Raw genomic sequence first — 14,871 nt, 5'->3', positions numbered from 1 at the left:
AACACTTACTTTCTGTCAACCACACAAAAACTTAACTCCTTCGATAAGCCTTGTCGATGCATCAGTTCTGATTAGACTTGATCTTTCAACATACGATGGCAGCCTGCTGGAATTCCCGGAATTTTTCTCTGTCTCTTTGACGCTAAGGCTCTAAAAGCAACGAACCACCATACTACACTCGACATCCCTAAAACTCAATATGACGATAAGGTAACAGCACGACAGATTCAGCCAACTCGAAAACCCATTGTGTGGTTCTAAAAAAAAAGGAAATCTGCAGTCGCTCTACAACAAAATATTCTAACTCTAATTCGACGACTCCGCGCATACGACGATGATTTCAAAGAAACTGCATTTGAAGCCAATCTCCCCAGTGGACTCCCAAGTCAGACAAGGAACAGAACGTACGACAGAACTGGTAACTCCTACAAACTTACTCCTACGGAACAGCTGTATGATTTGACAGAAATAGTCCACAAGGAAGCCACACTACAGGAGATAGACTTCCACAGCAAAGCTGTTACAAGTCTCGAAGAAGATGGCTACGCCAGTTTCCAAAGATGTCATAGAAGGAATCTATAAGAAGAAACTAGGTACTCCCGCAACACCTCATGGCCGGCAGTACCAGTGTCTGATACATATAGAAGTCAAAAATCTGCGATCTGAGAATTCTGTGAGTCAAATCAACGTTCTACCTTCAACAGTGCTGAGTTTCCTTAGCTACAACTTCGTCTGCAGATTACTAGAGATAAAGAAAATCCCGCATCAATTGCCTATTAAGCAAACACCATACAAAAGACTACCAATAGGAATGGCAGTGCCTGAAATGCTCAAAGCATCATCACGTCACCATGTTTTCAAAAATCAGGGAAACAACAAGATTCGAAAAAGAAGCCGTAACCGTCAAGCTCGAACGCAAAAGTTCGAGAATCAAGAGCTTAACAGGTTCACTTTGCATCCCACTCCATGTCCATGACTACTGAAAACAATTGCAAAAACAAAACCAAAAAAGATATTCCACATTCTTCTACCATCACAATGACGAAATCTTCTCCTACAGCTGTTCTAATGAGCACTGAAGTGGATATCTTCAATCTCAATGCTCCTACACAGCCGTGAAAATTGTCGCTTTTCTCGACAGCGGCTCAAGTAAAAGCTACATTGCTAGCGAACCAATTTCAGAATCCACACTGAGGAAATATAAGAAATTTCTATGTTCACATTCGGAGTGCAGAATCCTCAACCGCTTTGTGCAAAGTACCACACTCTCGGAATTCAAAGGCGCTATAGACGTCAGATTCGTTCTCGCAAGGCTTTTCAGTTCCTAACAAACCTAACACGAAAGTTGCCAGCTTCCGATACGTCTAAAAATGAAATTTCTCTAAAGAAATCCAACGAAGCAATATTCTACAAAAACTCTGAGCGACGATACATTATGCAACTACCATTCAAAGGAGGCAAAGAAAAACCCCATCAAATGTTCAACTTGCATAGGTCCAGAACATCAAAAGCTACAACAGAAACCAGAACTTCTCGAAGAATATCATGTACTCATTTAAGATCAGCTCGCAAGAAGAATAATAGAAGTTTATGGGAAAAACCTTCCCTCTGCTGCCATTGTTTAACACACCGTGCAGTCAATTAGAGAAACAACATAAACAGCTAAAACGAAGGGCAATCCAAGTTTAAACGACCTATTGTTTTGAGGACAAGTACTCCTTCGAGATCTCAGTGGATTGCTTCTTCGTATACAAATGAGTCACATAGTAATTTCAAGCGGCATCGAAAGGGCATTTTCGATCATTGGTTTTGGATGAAGGATGCAAGGACTTCACACGTTTCCTATGGCTTGAAAATCCTCATCAACCTCTTGCTTCAGACGACTTTCGTACAGATTCCAAAGAGCACCATTCCTCTTGATATCTTTTCCCTTTCTTCTTGCAAAAATCACACGTTATTCCCAACCATCTTCCACAAGCCGATATGATGAACCTTCGACAAGCTCATCTACCACGGCACATCAAATCGCAATGGCGTTGGTATCCTATTGAACGGGACGATTAAAAACAGCGTCACGGCGGTGGATTGATTTTCAGATCGCCTGATTGCTGTAAAAGTAGATATAAAAGAAGTGGAATTGCGAGCCGTCTCTGCTTATGCGCCACAGGTGGGCTGTAGTGAACAAGAGAAGGCGTGCTTTTGGGAAGATCTGGCGCAGTACGTCTAATCCCTGGAAGGAAGCACTTCTAATCGGAAGAGACTTCAACGGACATGTCGGTTCTCGGAAAGACGGGTTCGAGAGTTGTCACAGAGGATACGGTTATGGAACTCGTAACGACGACGGGTTGCGAATCCTGGAGTACGTTGTTGCAAGTGACCTGATCATTGCTAACACGCAGTATCGGAAAAGAAAATCGCATTTGATCAGCTACACCAGCGGTGGTCGTGAAACACAAATAGTTTTCTGGATGTTACGCCGACGAGATCGCCGACTTCTGCAGGATTCAAAAGTCACCCCTACAGACTATGTCGCTGCCCAACATCATTTGCTCGTCATGGACTTGAAAATCCCCCATCCAAGAAAGAGACATCCAAGGACTGAAATACAGCGCATCAAACAGTGGAATCGGAAGGATCGAAAGAACGTATTTAAGAACGTCCGTGGCTCCATCTACACTTTCCCATCCTCCTTGTAGAGTGGAGGAAATGTAGTCCTCTACTTTCAACGTTATGCGTTTTATCGCTCAGAACACTCTGGATAAGACGACTCTAGGTAAGCCCAATATACAAAAGGCTACGTGGTTTTGGAACAAGGACGTTCAGGCGGCAATTCCTGAGAAGAAGTCCAAGTATAAGCTCTGGTGGAGGACGCGTCAGCCTGAAGATCGGGGTGCTTACCTAGCGGTGAAGAGGGGACTAAGAAGGCAGTCTCCAAGGCGAAGTCGGACCGCTACAAATCTGTGTACGACATGTTTGATACCAGAGAAGGCTAGCCGGCAGTATATCGTCAGATCGCGTCACCTCTCAACGTTGGATATGGAGCACACCAAGATCGCTAAGGGAGCTGATGGAGCTGTTCTGCGTCGCTCTGGTCAGATCCTGGAAAGGTGGCGAGAGTACTATAATCACTTGTGTAACGAAGAGTTTTGTCATCCTCCCATCTCAACTGTTCCCAGCGTCGTGGGTCCTGTTCTACCAATTAATGCCGAAGTCAGTACTGCCTTCGCAAAAACGTCGAAGTCAGTACTGCCTTCGCAAAAACGTCGAAGTCAGTACTGCCTTCGCAAAAATGAGGTCGAACAAGGCAACCGGTCCTGATATCTGCTGATGTCTGGAAGCTGCTAGGAGATCGAGGGTCCGTGTGGCTCGCGACCCTATTTAACAAGATGATTGCAGAAGGACGGACTCCAGACGTTTGGCAAACTTCTGTGACCGTGCCTGTCTGCAAAGGGAAAGGAGACATTGTTGACTGCACTTCGTACAGGCCTATACGACTGTTGTGCCATACAATGATGATTTTTGAGCGTGTCTTGGAAGCTCTTCTGAGGAAAATTGTCAGCGTTTCACTCAACCAGTGCGGCTTTGTGAAGGACTGCAGCACTATAGATGCTATCCATGCTGTCCGTGTCGTCCTGGAGAAACATTGAGAGAAGAACCGCAGTGTGCATCTTGCTTTTCTCGATCTCGAGAAAGCTTTCGACCGTGTCCCAGATGAGCTGTTATGGATGTCCATGAGGTCGCATAAAGTACCAGAACAATATGTGCGGTAGACGAAGCTGCTTTATGCGAAGCCTACCAGCGTTGTACGATGTGCTGCTGGAATAAGCAGGCCATTCCCTGTACAAGAAGGGGTTCATCAGGGTTCATTATTCTCATCCTTACTGTTCACACTGTGCATGGGCACGATAATGAAGGGGATCCAGAAGCAGCATCCGTGAACCCTACTCTTTGCCGACGATCTCATGCTCGCGTCGGAATCTCGAGATGGTCTTCAGAAACAAGTACAGTCTAGGAAGGATCGGCTGCAGTAACACGGATTGCACCTCAATGTATCAAAAACTGAGTACATGTAGTGGGGACAAAAAATAGAGGATGGTTCAATTCGTGTTTATGGCACCGAATTGAACAAGGTGGACTGTTTCTAGTACCTTGGATCCAAAGTGACTTCCACAGGCAACATTGATGAAGAAGGTCGAGCACGTGTTGATGCGGCATGGATGAAATGGAAAATGGCAACAGGCGCACTGTGCGACAAGAAAGTCCCTGTTCGACTGAAATCAAAGATCTACACGACGTTTGTGCGTCCAGTTGCTCTTTACGGATGTGAGTGCTGGCCGACAACAAAAGCCTTGGAAAGAGTGTTGCACTCTATGGAGATGCGGATGTTGAGGTGCAACGCTAAAAGACAAAGTATCCAAGTACACACTGCACGCTCCATCTTCAGTCATCCCGCTAACTGAGAAAATGAAGGAGGCGCGACTGAATAGTTTGGCCACGTCTCGCGGCGAGAAAAATTCTGTTGCCAAAACCGCTCTGAAGCTCGACGTTTCAGACTCGAGGCCGCGCAGGACGCCAAAGATTCGCTGGCTGGACCATGTGAAGTTGGATATAATAGATGCGCGTTTGTGTACGGCTGATGCAATGGATAGAACCAAGTAGAAGACAAGAAGCAGAAAGGCGTACCCTGCAACAACGCGGGACAAATGCTAGGAAGAAGAAGAAGATTCGTACACGGAATTGTAGGGTAAGGGTGATTCCGTCCATTTCTTCCTAATTGCTGTAAAAAACGGCCCGGAAGATACGGCTTCGAGCGTTTCGGCGAGCTATTTTCTACGAGTTCGATTGGAGCGCGCCAGCCTTATGCACACACCGCATCTTCCTTGCCGTTTTTTACGGCAATTAGGAAGAAATGGACGGAACCACCCCCTCTCCATGATCTACTATACCGTATACGAATACTCCACCTGATATCCGCCCCACTTCAGATTCGTGAGGTGATGCCTTTAAATTTGATTGTTAAAGAAGTATGCTGTTGTCCTGGATTGTCCGGCTTTATCATTTGGATTTTGATGAAGATCCGCTACCACCATCGGATCCATAGTGCCCATTTTCCAAACTTGACGATTTTTGTAGGAGCAGTTCCAGTATTACTGGCAGCTTTTTGGGTACACTGCGACATTCACAGCGTTTGTAAGCGTATTGCTTTAGTTGACTCTGACATTATCGATAGTCTGTTCTCTGAGGAGAAAAACCAAGGGAAAGAACTTTTAAACAACCCAAACTATGTAAGCACCAAGTACTCTGCAGAAGTTTTTTTTAGTTGTTTCCTTTTTGAAGATTTCAATTTAATCAAAAATGAAATTGAATTCATTGATTATAACTATTATTCTCTCAATACTCAAAAGAAATTACTATTATTAATACAGTCTATGGACATAATCTCTTTACAACATGCAACTTCATAGGTAGGCTTAAAAACATACATGAGAGGGTACAGTATAAACATCAAGCATTCCAAAATTACATCATAGAACATCCATTGAGCGGGAGGAATGTTGCTGTATTCAAAAATGAGATCAAAAGCTGTGAAGCGAGAGTTTTTGCATAACCTGCAGCAGTATCTTCACAGCTCGGCAGTCTCAAATGATAAACTACAAAGAACACAACCTATTCATGTAACCTATCCAGTAGCTAACACGCTGCCTCCAGTAGCTAACAAGCCGCCTCTCATACAATTATATATTCTATGTTGCTAAACGAGCCGTGTGTAGCTATCGAGCTGGTGGTTGCTGATGTTGAGGGTGTCGGAGGAGGTTAGGATCAGTCGAATACGTCTTACACTGCGGACACATCCACGTAACTGACGCACAATTGGAATGTGCTTTGCACCTTCAAGAACTTGGCAAATAGAAATTGAACTTGTGAAAATTACTTGAATGGAACCTTGCACAATGATGAGGTTGTAGGCCGGGGTTATCGAGAAGGACGGCAAGGCGATCCAACATCGCAGCCCGCGCCCGTGTTGAAAGGCAATCGTCTGTAATTGATTACTATTGGTACTCAGATTTGGAAGTGTATTAGCGATTCGATAAATTTGAATCAAATCATTGTCAAAAAAAAAAAACCAAGCTTCGCATTCATTGCACCATCCAATTCCATCTCTTTCCTCCTTGGAATGTGCAATCCTTTTCTTTTTTTAATTAAGAAAAAAGGAAAGGTAGTATATATAAGCGCATACGACGACAGAAAGGCAGCTGGAGGGGTAAAAAGAAAGCGCTATCTCAACAAATGAGGAACTGTTGGAAAACTGGAAATTAATCAAAGAATATGGGATTTAGAAGCGTTGTGTACCATCCTGCTATATAACAACGCGCATAGTCTGTGTGTATGTTTGTTTGTGAGTTTGTCACGAAAATGCCCTATAAAGGTGAATAACGCTGGATCAATTGGAGCCAAACCACCCTACCACTGAATCACTCTTAAGAAAAAAAGGAACATATAGAAGTATGTGATAGGGAGAGTTATTACAGTGTATTTATGTTTTCTTTGAATGATGATATTGTTTTGGAGATAGTTATTACAGTGATATATTAGGGAGAGCACATAAACCCTTCTGAGTATGGTAACCCCTAATTTTACAAGGTAATAAAAGCGATTACTCCATTGATTATACAATATGTTGAGAGCAGTAGAAGTGACTAGTCAATTAGATGCTTCAGCACAGGACAGCAGAAAGAGATTATGAATCTCACAACGTCAGGTAGGTATGTCAGTGGCATGGTGGGACGGATACCAAACCGTCGGATTATGCACCCACACAAGAAGGTGGTAGGGTGGATCCGCAGGAGACGATTTGGCACGTGAACGTCAGAAAGCAGAAAGATGGAGTTGGACGAGTCCAACTGTCCCAGTTAGGCACGTTGGTGAGAAGGTGGTGAAACGGGCCCCACGTGTCAGGTAGAGCACCGCAGGCACTAAAAAGTAAGGTAATGGACTAGAGTGGACGTCACCAGGTGGACGTTCTTCCTGGCATATCTATATCATACGTGATAAACCGGGTGTACCGGCGCCGTTAAGAGGTTCCGCTGTGACTCAGCGATCGATCGATGGTCAAAATTGACCTATCACAAACCAAGCCTTTAACTCTGTGAGATCGATAATTGTACCACTTCTTTGAGTGGAAAAACGATTTTAAAAAAACTTGACAAATCGGCTGTCCCCGCCAGTGAAAGTATATGATGCACATACGTTCATAGACCTCTAACGATTCTGAATTGAAGTCGAACGCGTAGGCGCATCCACATACAGGCTCATCAACGCCATGAACACTGTATGCGTAAACGTAAAGATGTTCACAAACGTCCGCTCACATGTGCTCTGCTGAGTCATTTGAATTAAATGTTCAGGACGATGAACCATGAGGAGACACTGTGGGACCATCTCGTGTAAGTAGCAGCGATCAAGCAGCGACAGGCGAACAAAAACTGATAGCTGAAAAGGGTGTTTGAAGATGATGGGTTGAGTGGGATACATTTGAAAAGTACTTGTGTGTGTTGTGCGAGAAGCATCATTGCGCATTTCTTCAATAATGCTGGTGATTCCATTTTACACGCAGACATCAATACAGGACCGATATTTTGCTCTAGAAATAGAATTTAGCACAAATCTGAACAATGTCATGTGATAACAGTACCGTTAAGGCGAAGTTGAGGTGGGTGGACGGCCATGAGGAACGCTTTCAACTCTTCATGAGAACATGGACAAAAAATTTCCTCTACGCCCGATGACGAACAGTAGATACGTTCCTAAAACGTGGAATACAGTTAAAAAGCATTAGTTTTAAAAAGTTCCTGAAAGTGCCCAAAAGCTAGGCTTTACAAATGTAAGAAATTATATTAGAAATCTATAGATTTCGTTAAGCTTCACGATGAGGAAGAAGTCGAGAAGGAAAGAACCGAACCTGAAGGTCAGTCATCGGCTGACATGATCTGCATCACGTCCGCTCTAATGAACCCTATGATGACTTCCTTGCCCCTTTTTCAATCTTGCCTCGATTACTTATGTAGTAGATCCAAACTTTGCTTAATTCTGTGTGCACAGCCAGTTCTCGTTCACAGGCCTTCGCTCCGTTTATCTAATACACCAGTACACCACGCATTTCATTCGATCTTGTTGTTCGATTATTTATTCCACGGCGGTGTCCCTACGGTTGGCGTAGGCGATGGCGAGCGAATGACGATTTGGTGTCAACCCATGTCCGAAGTGAGCGAAAGCAAATAAACTACCAAAAGTAATATGAGGGATAAACTGAAGAGGAAGATGAAAGCGGAAATATAGTTACTCAATTTAATTATATCTCTAGAAAGCATATACTTTCATTTTGTAGTATGTTAAGAAAATATGAGAACTGTGTCGAAGTTGAATAACTCGTTCGTCCCTCTTCTTCTTTGCAAAGCAGTCGACATTAACGAGCCAGACATATGCTGTCAAATATTGTTCCACGAATTTTTCTACCATCTGATCCTACCGCAGCGACAAAAAGAGGGCGAAACGTCAAGTTTTCTTTCAAAACTGCGAAGTGGGCATGTTCAGTTTGTTTTTCTCTTCGTTCAAAGAAGCCTACAGAGCTCAGATTCAAACCTAAGCACAAGAGTGCAAGAAGAGATAAATAATACAACAGAAAACTACAAAAACCATGTGTATGTAGTCTATCTTCCTGTTTACGCACGAAACATGCAAAAAAGGAATTGCTAACCTGGAAAACATTCGACCAGGCAGCCATGTAGTACGGATTAACGTAGTAAATACGACCAGCTTTAGCTCGAACGGCCGTAAAAAACAGGTCTGTTTGCCTCTGAAACATTTCCATGTCCAATGGCGGCTCGGCGATCTCCTGCAAACGTCACCATCAAACAGTTGCAGATCAATAGTTTTTACAAATAGTACCTCTGGAGCAGGAGCACCATGAAGTCGCTCCAAAAGAAGGACCTTTACTCTATCACTAAGTGCATAATAGCGCGACCCAGTGAGGTCAACTTTGCTGTTCGGCCTCATTTCACGTAGACACAAGATCAGCAATCTATTCAACTTGTATCTGCAATGCGAAAAAACAATTTCTCTCAAGTTTACTTCTCAAAGACAATGCAAATATAACTACTAAAAGTCAGAGTACTGATTAGGATAAGCGTAAAGAAGAGCAAAACCCACTGCCGATCACCTACTCTTCATCTTTACACCATCTACTCACCTATCCGCTATCCAAACTTTTTCTAAGAAAGGCAAGTTGTGGCTGATGAGGAAGCATTCGCAGCGATGAAGCAGTCCATCCATCTGTAAGTGATGGCAATAATCAATCAATACTCCACACTGCTTTGTGGCCTGTAAATAGTACCGGAGAAGATTTTCTTTGCCTCTTCATTAATTGAAATACCAGACTTCTAAAGACGCCGCGACTCTGGTAAGACAAATGCAAGTCATTATGAAAAAATATATATCAGTGTTGCTGGGAGAATGCGGTCCACTACTTTACAAACCAAAAAAAAAGGTTCAAAAAACTCGGATAAAAAATAAATGAGGCGCAAGTGGCTGTTTTCTCAGGAACTTATTCGTAAACATGAAACGGCGATACTGAATCAGAAACAAATTTCTACTCCAGTCAAGTTCAACACAGGTATCGTCAACGAGGTTAGTGTGTTCTGGGTTCTGTGTTTTGGTGACACCGTGCAAACGCTTGAAATGGGGTCTGTCGAGTCGAAAACACGTTGATCAGAGTATTCGTGCTTTCTTGAAATTAATTCGAAGAAAGGTGTTTCACGCAGGACACCAATTTTTCCATTTTTTAAACGATTTTGTTATGGTTATTTGACTTCAAAAATCCTAAAATGAACCGCAAGGGCGAATGTCTTACGATAACGCGGGAACTCGCGCCATATCTCGGATAGTTCTTCCGATCCGAATGTGACATTCGAACCATTCGCCCTCGTGATCGACCGGTCAGCGGTCCATGCTAGGCGTCTCTGATCTAAGGTGAGCATTCAGTGTAGTCGCTAAATTGGTGATTGGAAGTAGGCGTGGAGTGTATCAGTTTAGTTGCGGAGAGGTTGGTCGTTTAAATTGTAGATTGAATCCCCTCTTTTCAGGCTCTGAAGAAGGCGATATAACCGAAACGTTAGCCAATTAATTTATTTAACAACCCGCAACTCTTTTTTTTTTTTCTCGTCTTTCCCTCCAAATTTATAATCCTCCTCCTCCTTTACTAGGTTCTCACCCTTTCCCGTGTTTACCACACAATCTTACTAATACAATTTTCTCTTCTTTTTTTTTTCCTCCCCTCTTTCTTTCCCTATCTCCTTCTTCCTTTTTAACTCTCTATTTCATTTTATAATCTCTATACTATCTTCAATTCTTTTATTCATTTAATACTCTCCTTCATCTCATCTTTTTCTCTCTACTTAACTTCGGTTGTACAGTACTTATTTTTTCTGTTATACAACCTCTTATATCAAACTCGATACTGCATTCGGTTATTTGACTGTTTAGAAATGCAGGTAACAGAGAGCTTGTAAATTTAACGTAATAAATAGGCAGAGGGAGAGCGTAAAGTTGTCGAATGCGAATATTAAGATTTCTGGATTTTTTCCTTTTTTACGCATCAGATGCATTCCGTAAATTACGTTAGTGTATTTTCCAGCTACATCACGGTTGTATCTGCGTTCGACGGAGTCAAAGTTAACAATCGACCACAGGTGTGTCCAAGACGGTGAGCGCGACGCTTCTGCTGCCCCACCGTTTTTTCTTTGCCTGACACCCTCCGCCCTGCTCTTATGGAAGGTGCATAGCGCACAGCGATTTGAACAATGTCAATCTTGTATTATGGACTGCAATTTCAAAACAAAGCTAAATTAGTTTTGTTAAGCAGATCAAAACTGGAAACCTGAAAGAATCACCTGGTAATCGTATGCCAGAGGCAGCAAAATGTGCACGGATTGATCGTCTACTGATTTGTAGGTGGGATGAATACATTCCAGCATCTCCACTACGTGGTCGTACTGCACATTCGCCAGAATCAACTCACGATCTGGACATTCTACACACCAAGCTCTGAATGATTTCTTCTCAATGGAAAAGAGTCAACAGCACTTACAATTGACAAATCCTCTGACCGCCGGTCTCTGAATTTAAATGCATACTACTCTGTGCAGAGGAGGAACTAGACTCTTTATGTATTTCTACGAAACTCTTGGTTTTCAAACAGGTGGTAGTGTGAATTAATTGAAACGACGGAATTCTTTTTAATGCAAGAGTTTTCAATGCCTCGCTTACAACAGATTAGCAATAAAATAAAAAAAGAAGTTAGGTTGAACTACTAACGACGAGTTACGCTGTTCAGTTTTCCCACCCATCTTAAACTTAATTAAATTGATTTTTTTTGAAGTAGGATCTAATTCTGTTTTTTCAACTGCAATATGCAGCAATCCTTGTTCAGGACTATAGTGACAGATTTATTTCCCTTCTCGAAAACTGAGCTTATTCCGTGGAAGAAAAATGAACGTAGGTCCAAGATCAGCCATCAATAAGGATAGTTCTTTTTTTAATTCTTTTTCAGCGAAGCTGTTCTACAGTAAAGGCAGCGTACCACGAACCTGACGTGATGAGGGAATCCGCGGGAAAAGCTAGAGATAGGACTGCAAACTGCGAGATCAGGCGTGGTTTCGTTTCCCTCATCTCTGTCGCAAAAACTCGCGTGGGAATCGCTTTAGATCCTACGAAGTACGTTAGAACGTTCCTACTTACACGGTCCAATCCCCTCAGCAGCCTATTCAATGGTTTCACTCGAATAGGCTGGTGAGAAGACGTCATTGATCTCCGACCGATCGCTCGTGGATGCGGAGGGTGCATAAGAGCGGCGCGTTACGAACCAAATCATCGTAAAAAATGGCACAGAAGGCTCCACTTTTATGAACACTAGGAAAAGATGAGCGGAACCAGGCTAGTTTTCGTAATATACAATCTAAACTCCAGGCTTTCGCTGTGGTTTCCGCACTACGTTGAAATCGCTGCGCTGCCCACAACCATAACTTACATAAACATCTATGCAAAATTTCGAGGCAGCTCAAATGTTCCACACGACCTTCTGGTTACTTAGACGCAAAACGCACAAATTCGTGTCCCAAACTGTTGTTTGATGAATGAAGTCAAACTGTTGTTACGTGTTACTTCTTTGAAAAGAACTCTGAATAGAAACCACTACTTGTACGTGAATAGATAGATTACTATTTTCCGTATTTTGTTAAGAGATAGTGTTTCTAAAGAGTAACTACGTTATGGTGGATAATGGCTAGAGAACGAAAAATTAAGAAAAGCTTCCAAAACATTCTAGATCCAATTAAATATTGTTTTGTACCTTAGTACTGGAGACCACACTGAGATGTAATGCTCATCGACGTATAATCTTTTGTTCTCGACCAACAGCGGCCGTGTCCTTTGCCCGTCTGGGCGAGTGAAGTCAATCGATACATCGATTGAGGGACCGGATGGTCCCTCTACTGGTGTCCGGGGGCGTGGCGTCGTAAACAGAGCGAATCTCTACCTGTTCTCAGAAAAAGTGAACGTATTAGAATTGTCTTGCCGCAATAAGTCCATCATGCATTCGGAGACAATCGAAGAAACTTCTTTAAGACATAAAACTCAACAAAGCAGATCAGCAACATCCTTCAATTTTCAAAGTTTTCAACGTTCAAAGGAACTTGTGAGTTCGGCTTTCTCCACTAATATGTGGCGCTCGAGGCGCAGTTCGAAAGTAATGAAGTAGAACAACTTTTCTCACAAGGAAGAAGTGAGAAAATGAGACAATCGGGAGACCTCCAAACTGATACTGACCGCTCCTTTTTCTCAGCTTATGAGTGTTGCGCGTTTTGGTTTTGATAATTGTGAGCTATGCTGCGACCAAGTAGAAAAATCAAAAACCACGAACCATTAAAGGCATCACACCAAGAATCTGAGGTGGTACGGATTTCAAGTGGAGTATTCGTAGTACTAGGAAGAAGAAGAAGATTCGTACACGGGATAGTAGATTATGGAAAGGGGGGTGATTCCGTCATTTCTTCCTAATTGTCGTAAAAAAACGGCCCGGAAGATACGGCTTCGGGCGTTCCGTCGCGCTATTTTCTACAACGAGTCCGATTGGAGCACGCCAGAGGTGTGCACACGCCACATCTTCCGCGCCGTTTTTTACGTCAATTAGCAAGAAATGGACGGAATCACCCCTCTCCATAATCTACGATCCCGTATACGAATAGTCCACCTGAAATCCGTACCACCTCAGATTCGTGAGGTGATGCCTTTAAGGGAACGACATAATATCCAGCACAAAAGAAAATCTACACTATAATTGGACTCTATGATAACTCACACACATCAATTGACTGCAAACCAATCAGAAAATCGCAAAGATCATCAAAGAAAACTAAAGAAATTCACACTCTGAGTATGTTTAAAGAACCAGGGCCTCACAAAAATGTATTTTTGAGAGATGTTCCTCATGGTCCGAGCAAATGTATTTAATCATGGAATCAGCGATAACTGCCATTCTTACATCATAACCTACGTGGTTTGTATTTTTTATATCTATAGCTGAGAAACCGAGGAAGCTACGAATAAGTAGAATTCCGGAAGTTTTTCGAATAAAGACTTTTTTTTTCTTCAGGTTTGTAGAGGTTCTGTATTGCTACTTAACACCCCGCTAGTTGGTGGGCTTTGTTCAGTGAGAATAGTAGCTAACGAATTTTTGGTATGGATTTTAAAAAAAGTTCCCCATAAGTAGTAAATAATGTTTAACTCATCTTTTTCTGAAACAGATTTTCTCAAAAATAACGAAAAAATCTCAAACTATGGAGAAGAATTAAAAGCTACAAGAAAAAATGCAACGGACGAACGGAACGGAATCTAACTGCATAAAGTTAATGTCGGTGTGACTAACCGGGTGCGATGCAATTAGCCTTCAGATTTGTAAGGGTCACTGCTTCAGGCAGCGAGACGACGCAGTAATGGGTAGAATTTCACCGCTAGTTGATGTTTGCCATTTTAATCTATATCATAATTTGCTAAAACGAACAACATGGTTGCGCAGTCGAAACAATTTCCAAGAATAGTTAATCATTGTTAGCGACTCAAAAAGCACTCGACAGTTCACGCACCTGCTGCAGGTCGGAAGCAATCCTGTTGTAGAACCCAAACATGATAGCTACTTAAACAAGATTAAAACTAGAACATCCGGATCAGACAGGAGCCCAACCACATCCTTTGCTCAGCTCAGTTTTCATTCCCCATCGAAATGTTGGAGTCACTTCTGTCGCACAATGAAAAGTTCAAGATGATTGAATGGCAACGAGAAGATGGGTGGAGGAAAGGGATGATCTTCCTCGAGAAAGTAAAACCTGTATGAAAAGAAAAGTGAGTGCATGCAGAATACCACAGGTCTTCATCACTGGAAAAATGGCCAACTGTCCCACCAGTTAACAAAGCGATGAGGTTAACTGCGAAAAAAGTGTAGAAATGGAGGAATTTTATTTCCACGATAAGTGCACACAATGTGCATGCCCCTTTATCCAATATTCAAGATTCGATAACGCAGATTGAAAAATTAACTGCAATGTTGTTGGAATGGCCGAGGCAAGGCGACGTCGTCACCAACTGAAGTCTACGAGGAGTTTTTCATTAGCGCAAAGGTGTTTGTGTTCTCGCCAATACAGTGATTGAAATGAACATCGATTCTTTCAACACAATTATGATACGAATCGGACGTCCATGGCAGAGAAAATTAGATCAGTATCACCTCTGACCATACTTTGGGCCGAGATGCATGATCTGAAA

At 42.6% G+C, this 14,871-nt stretch overlaps 7 protein-coding genes across 8 annotated transcripts; 5 read left to right on the top strand and 2 right to left on the bottom strand.

Annotated features, from left to right (window-relative positions):
- Window positions 1-538: 538 nt before the first annotated feature.
- Window positions 539-976, top strand: RB195_019183 (uncharacterized protein; the record flags this gene model as incomplete). The annotated part of the gene is made up of 1 exon (XM_064186923.1): window positions 539-976. The coding sequence occupies one exon, from the start codon at window positions 539-541 to the stop codon at window positions 974-976; it is 438 nt and encodes a 145-aa protein (XP_064042804.1).
- Window positions 977-2,156: 1,180 nt separating this feature from the next.
- RB195_019182 (uncharacterized protein) lies at window positions 2,157-2,696 on the top strand (the record flags this gene model as incomplete). Its single annotated transcript, XM_064186922.1, has 1 exon — window positions 2,157-2,696. One exon carries the CDS (start codon window positions 2,157-2,159, stop codon window positions 2,694-2,696), a length of 540 nt encoding a protein of 179 aa, XP_064042803.1.
- Window positions 2,697-2,730: 34 nt separating this feature from the next.
- Window positions 2,731-3,318, top strand: RB195_019181 (uncharacterized protein; the record flags this gene model as incomplete). Its single annotated transcript, XM_064186921.1, has 1 exon — window positions 2,731-3,318. The coding sequence occupies one exon, from the start codon at window positions 2,731-2,733 to the stop codon at window positions 3,316-3,318; it is 588 nt and encodes a 195-aa protein (XP_064042802.1).
- Window positions 3,319-3,386: 68 nt separating this feature from the next.
- On the top strand, window positions 3,387-3,647 carry RB195_019180 (uncharacterized protein; the record flags this gene model as incomplete). Its single annotated transcript, XM_064186920.1, has 1 exon — window positions 3,387-3,647. The coding sequence occupies one exon, from the start codon at window positions 3,387-3,389 to the stop codon at window positions 3,645-3,647; it is 261 nt and encodes an 86-aa protein (XP_064042801.1).
- Window positions 3,648-3,719: 72 nt separating this feature from the next.
- Window positions 3,720-5,675, bottom strand: RB195_019178 (uncharacterized protein; the record flags this gene model as incomplete). The annotated part of the gene is made up of 4 exons (XM_064186918.1): window positions 3,720-3,837; window positions 4,149-4,271; window positions 5,484-5,609; window positions 5,668-5,675. The coding sequence occupies 4 exons, from the start codon at window positions 5,673-5,675 to the stop codon at window positions 3,720-3,722; spliced, it is 375 nt and encodes a 124-aa protein (XP_064042799.1).
- On the top strand, window positions 3,963-4,659 carry RB195_019179 (uncharacterized protein; the record flags this gene model as incomplete). The annotated part of the gene is made up of 3 exons (XM_064186919.1): window positions 3,963-4,001; window positions 4,146-4,323; window positions 4,391-4,659. 3 exons carry the CDS (start codon window positions 3,963-3,965, stop codon window positions 4,657-4,659), a joined length of 486 nt encoding a protein of 161 aa, XP_064042800.1.
- A 96-nt stretch (window positions 5,676-5,771) lies between the features above and the next one.
- On the bottom strand, window positions 5,772-14,862 carry RB195_019177 (uncharacterized protein; the record flags this gene model as incomplete). 2 transcript variants are annotated; one of them, XM_064186917.1, is made up of 11 exons in its annotated part: window positions 5,772-5,889; window positions 5,944-6,037; window positions 7,371-7,491; window positions 7,545-7,642; window positions 7,694-7,805; window positions 8,756-8,893; window positions 8,947-9,094; window positions 9,248-9,330; window positions 10,947-11,100; window positions 12,404-12,491; window positions 14,841-14,862. In XM_064186917.1, the coding sequence occupies 11 exons, from the start codon at window positions 14,860-14,862 to the stop codon at window positions 5,772-5,774; spliced, it is 1,176 nt and encodes a 391-aa protein (XP_064042798.1). The 2 variants fall into 2 exon arrangements, with proteins under 2 accessions (XP_064042798.1, XP_013296357.2); XM_013440903.2 differs by lacking the exon at window positions 12,404-12,491 and having other exon boundaries at window positions 14,834-14,862.
- Window positions 14,863-14,871: the final 9 nt, after the last annotated feature.

This window comes from Necator americanus, chromosome II, assembly GCF_031761385.1.
Source record: "Necator americanus strain Aroian chromosome II, whole genome shotgun sequence".
NCBI lineage: Eukaryota > Metazoa > Nematoda > Chromadorea > Rhabditida > Ancylostomatidae > Necator > Necator americanus.
The sequence above is the reverse complement of the archived record's forward strand: the minus strand, read 5'-3'. Positions and strand labels throughout refer to the sequence as shown.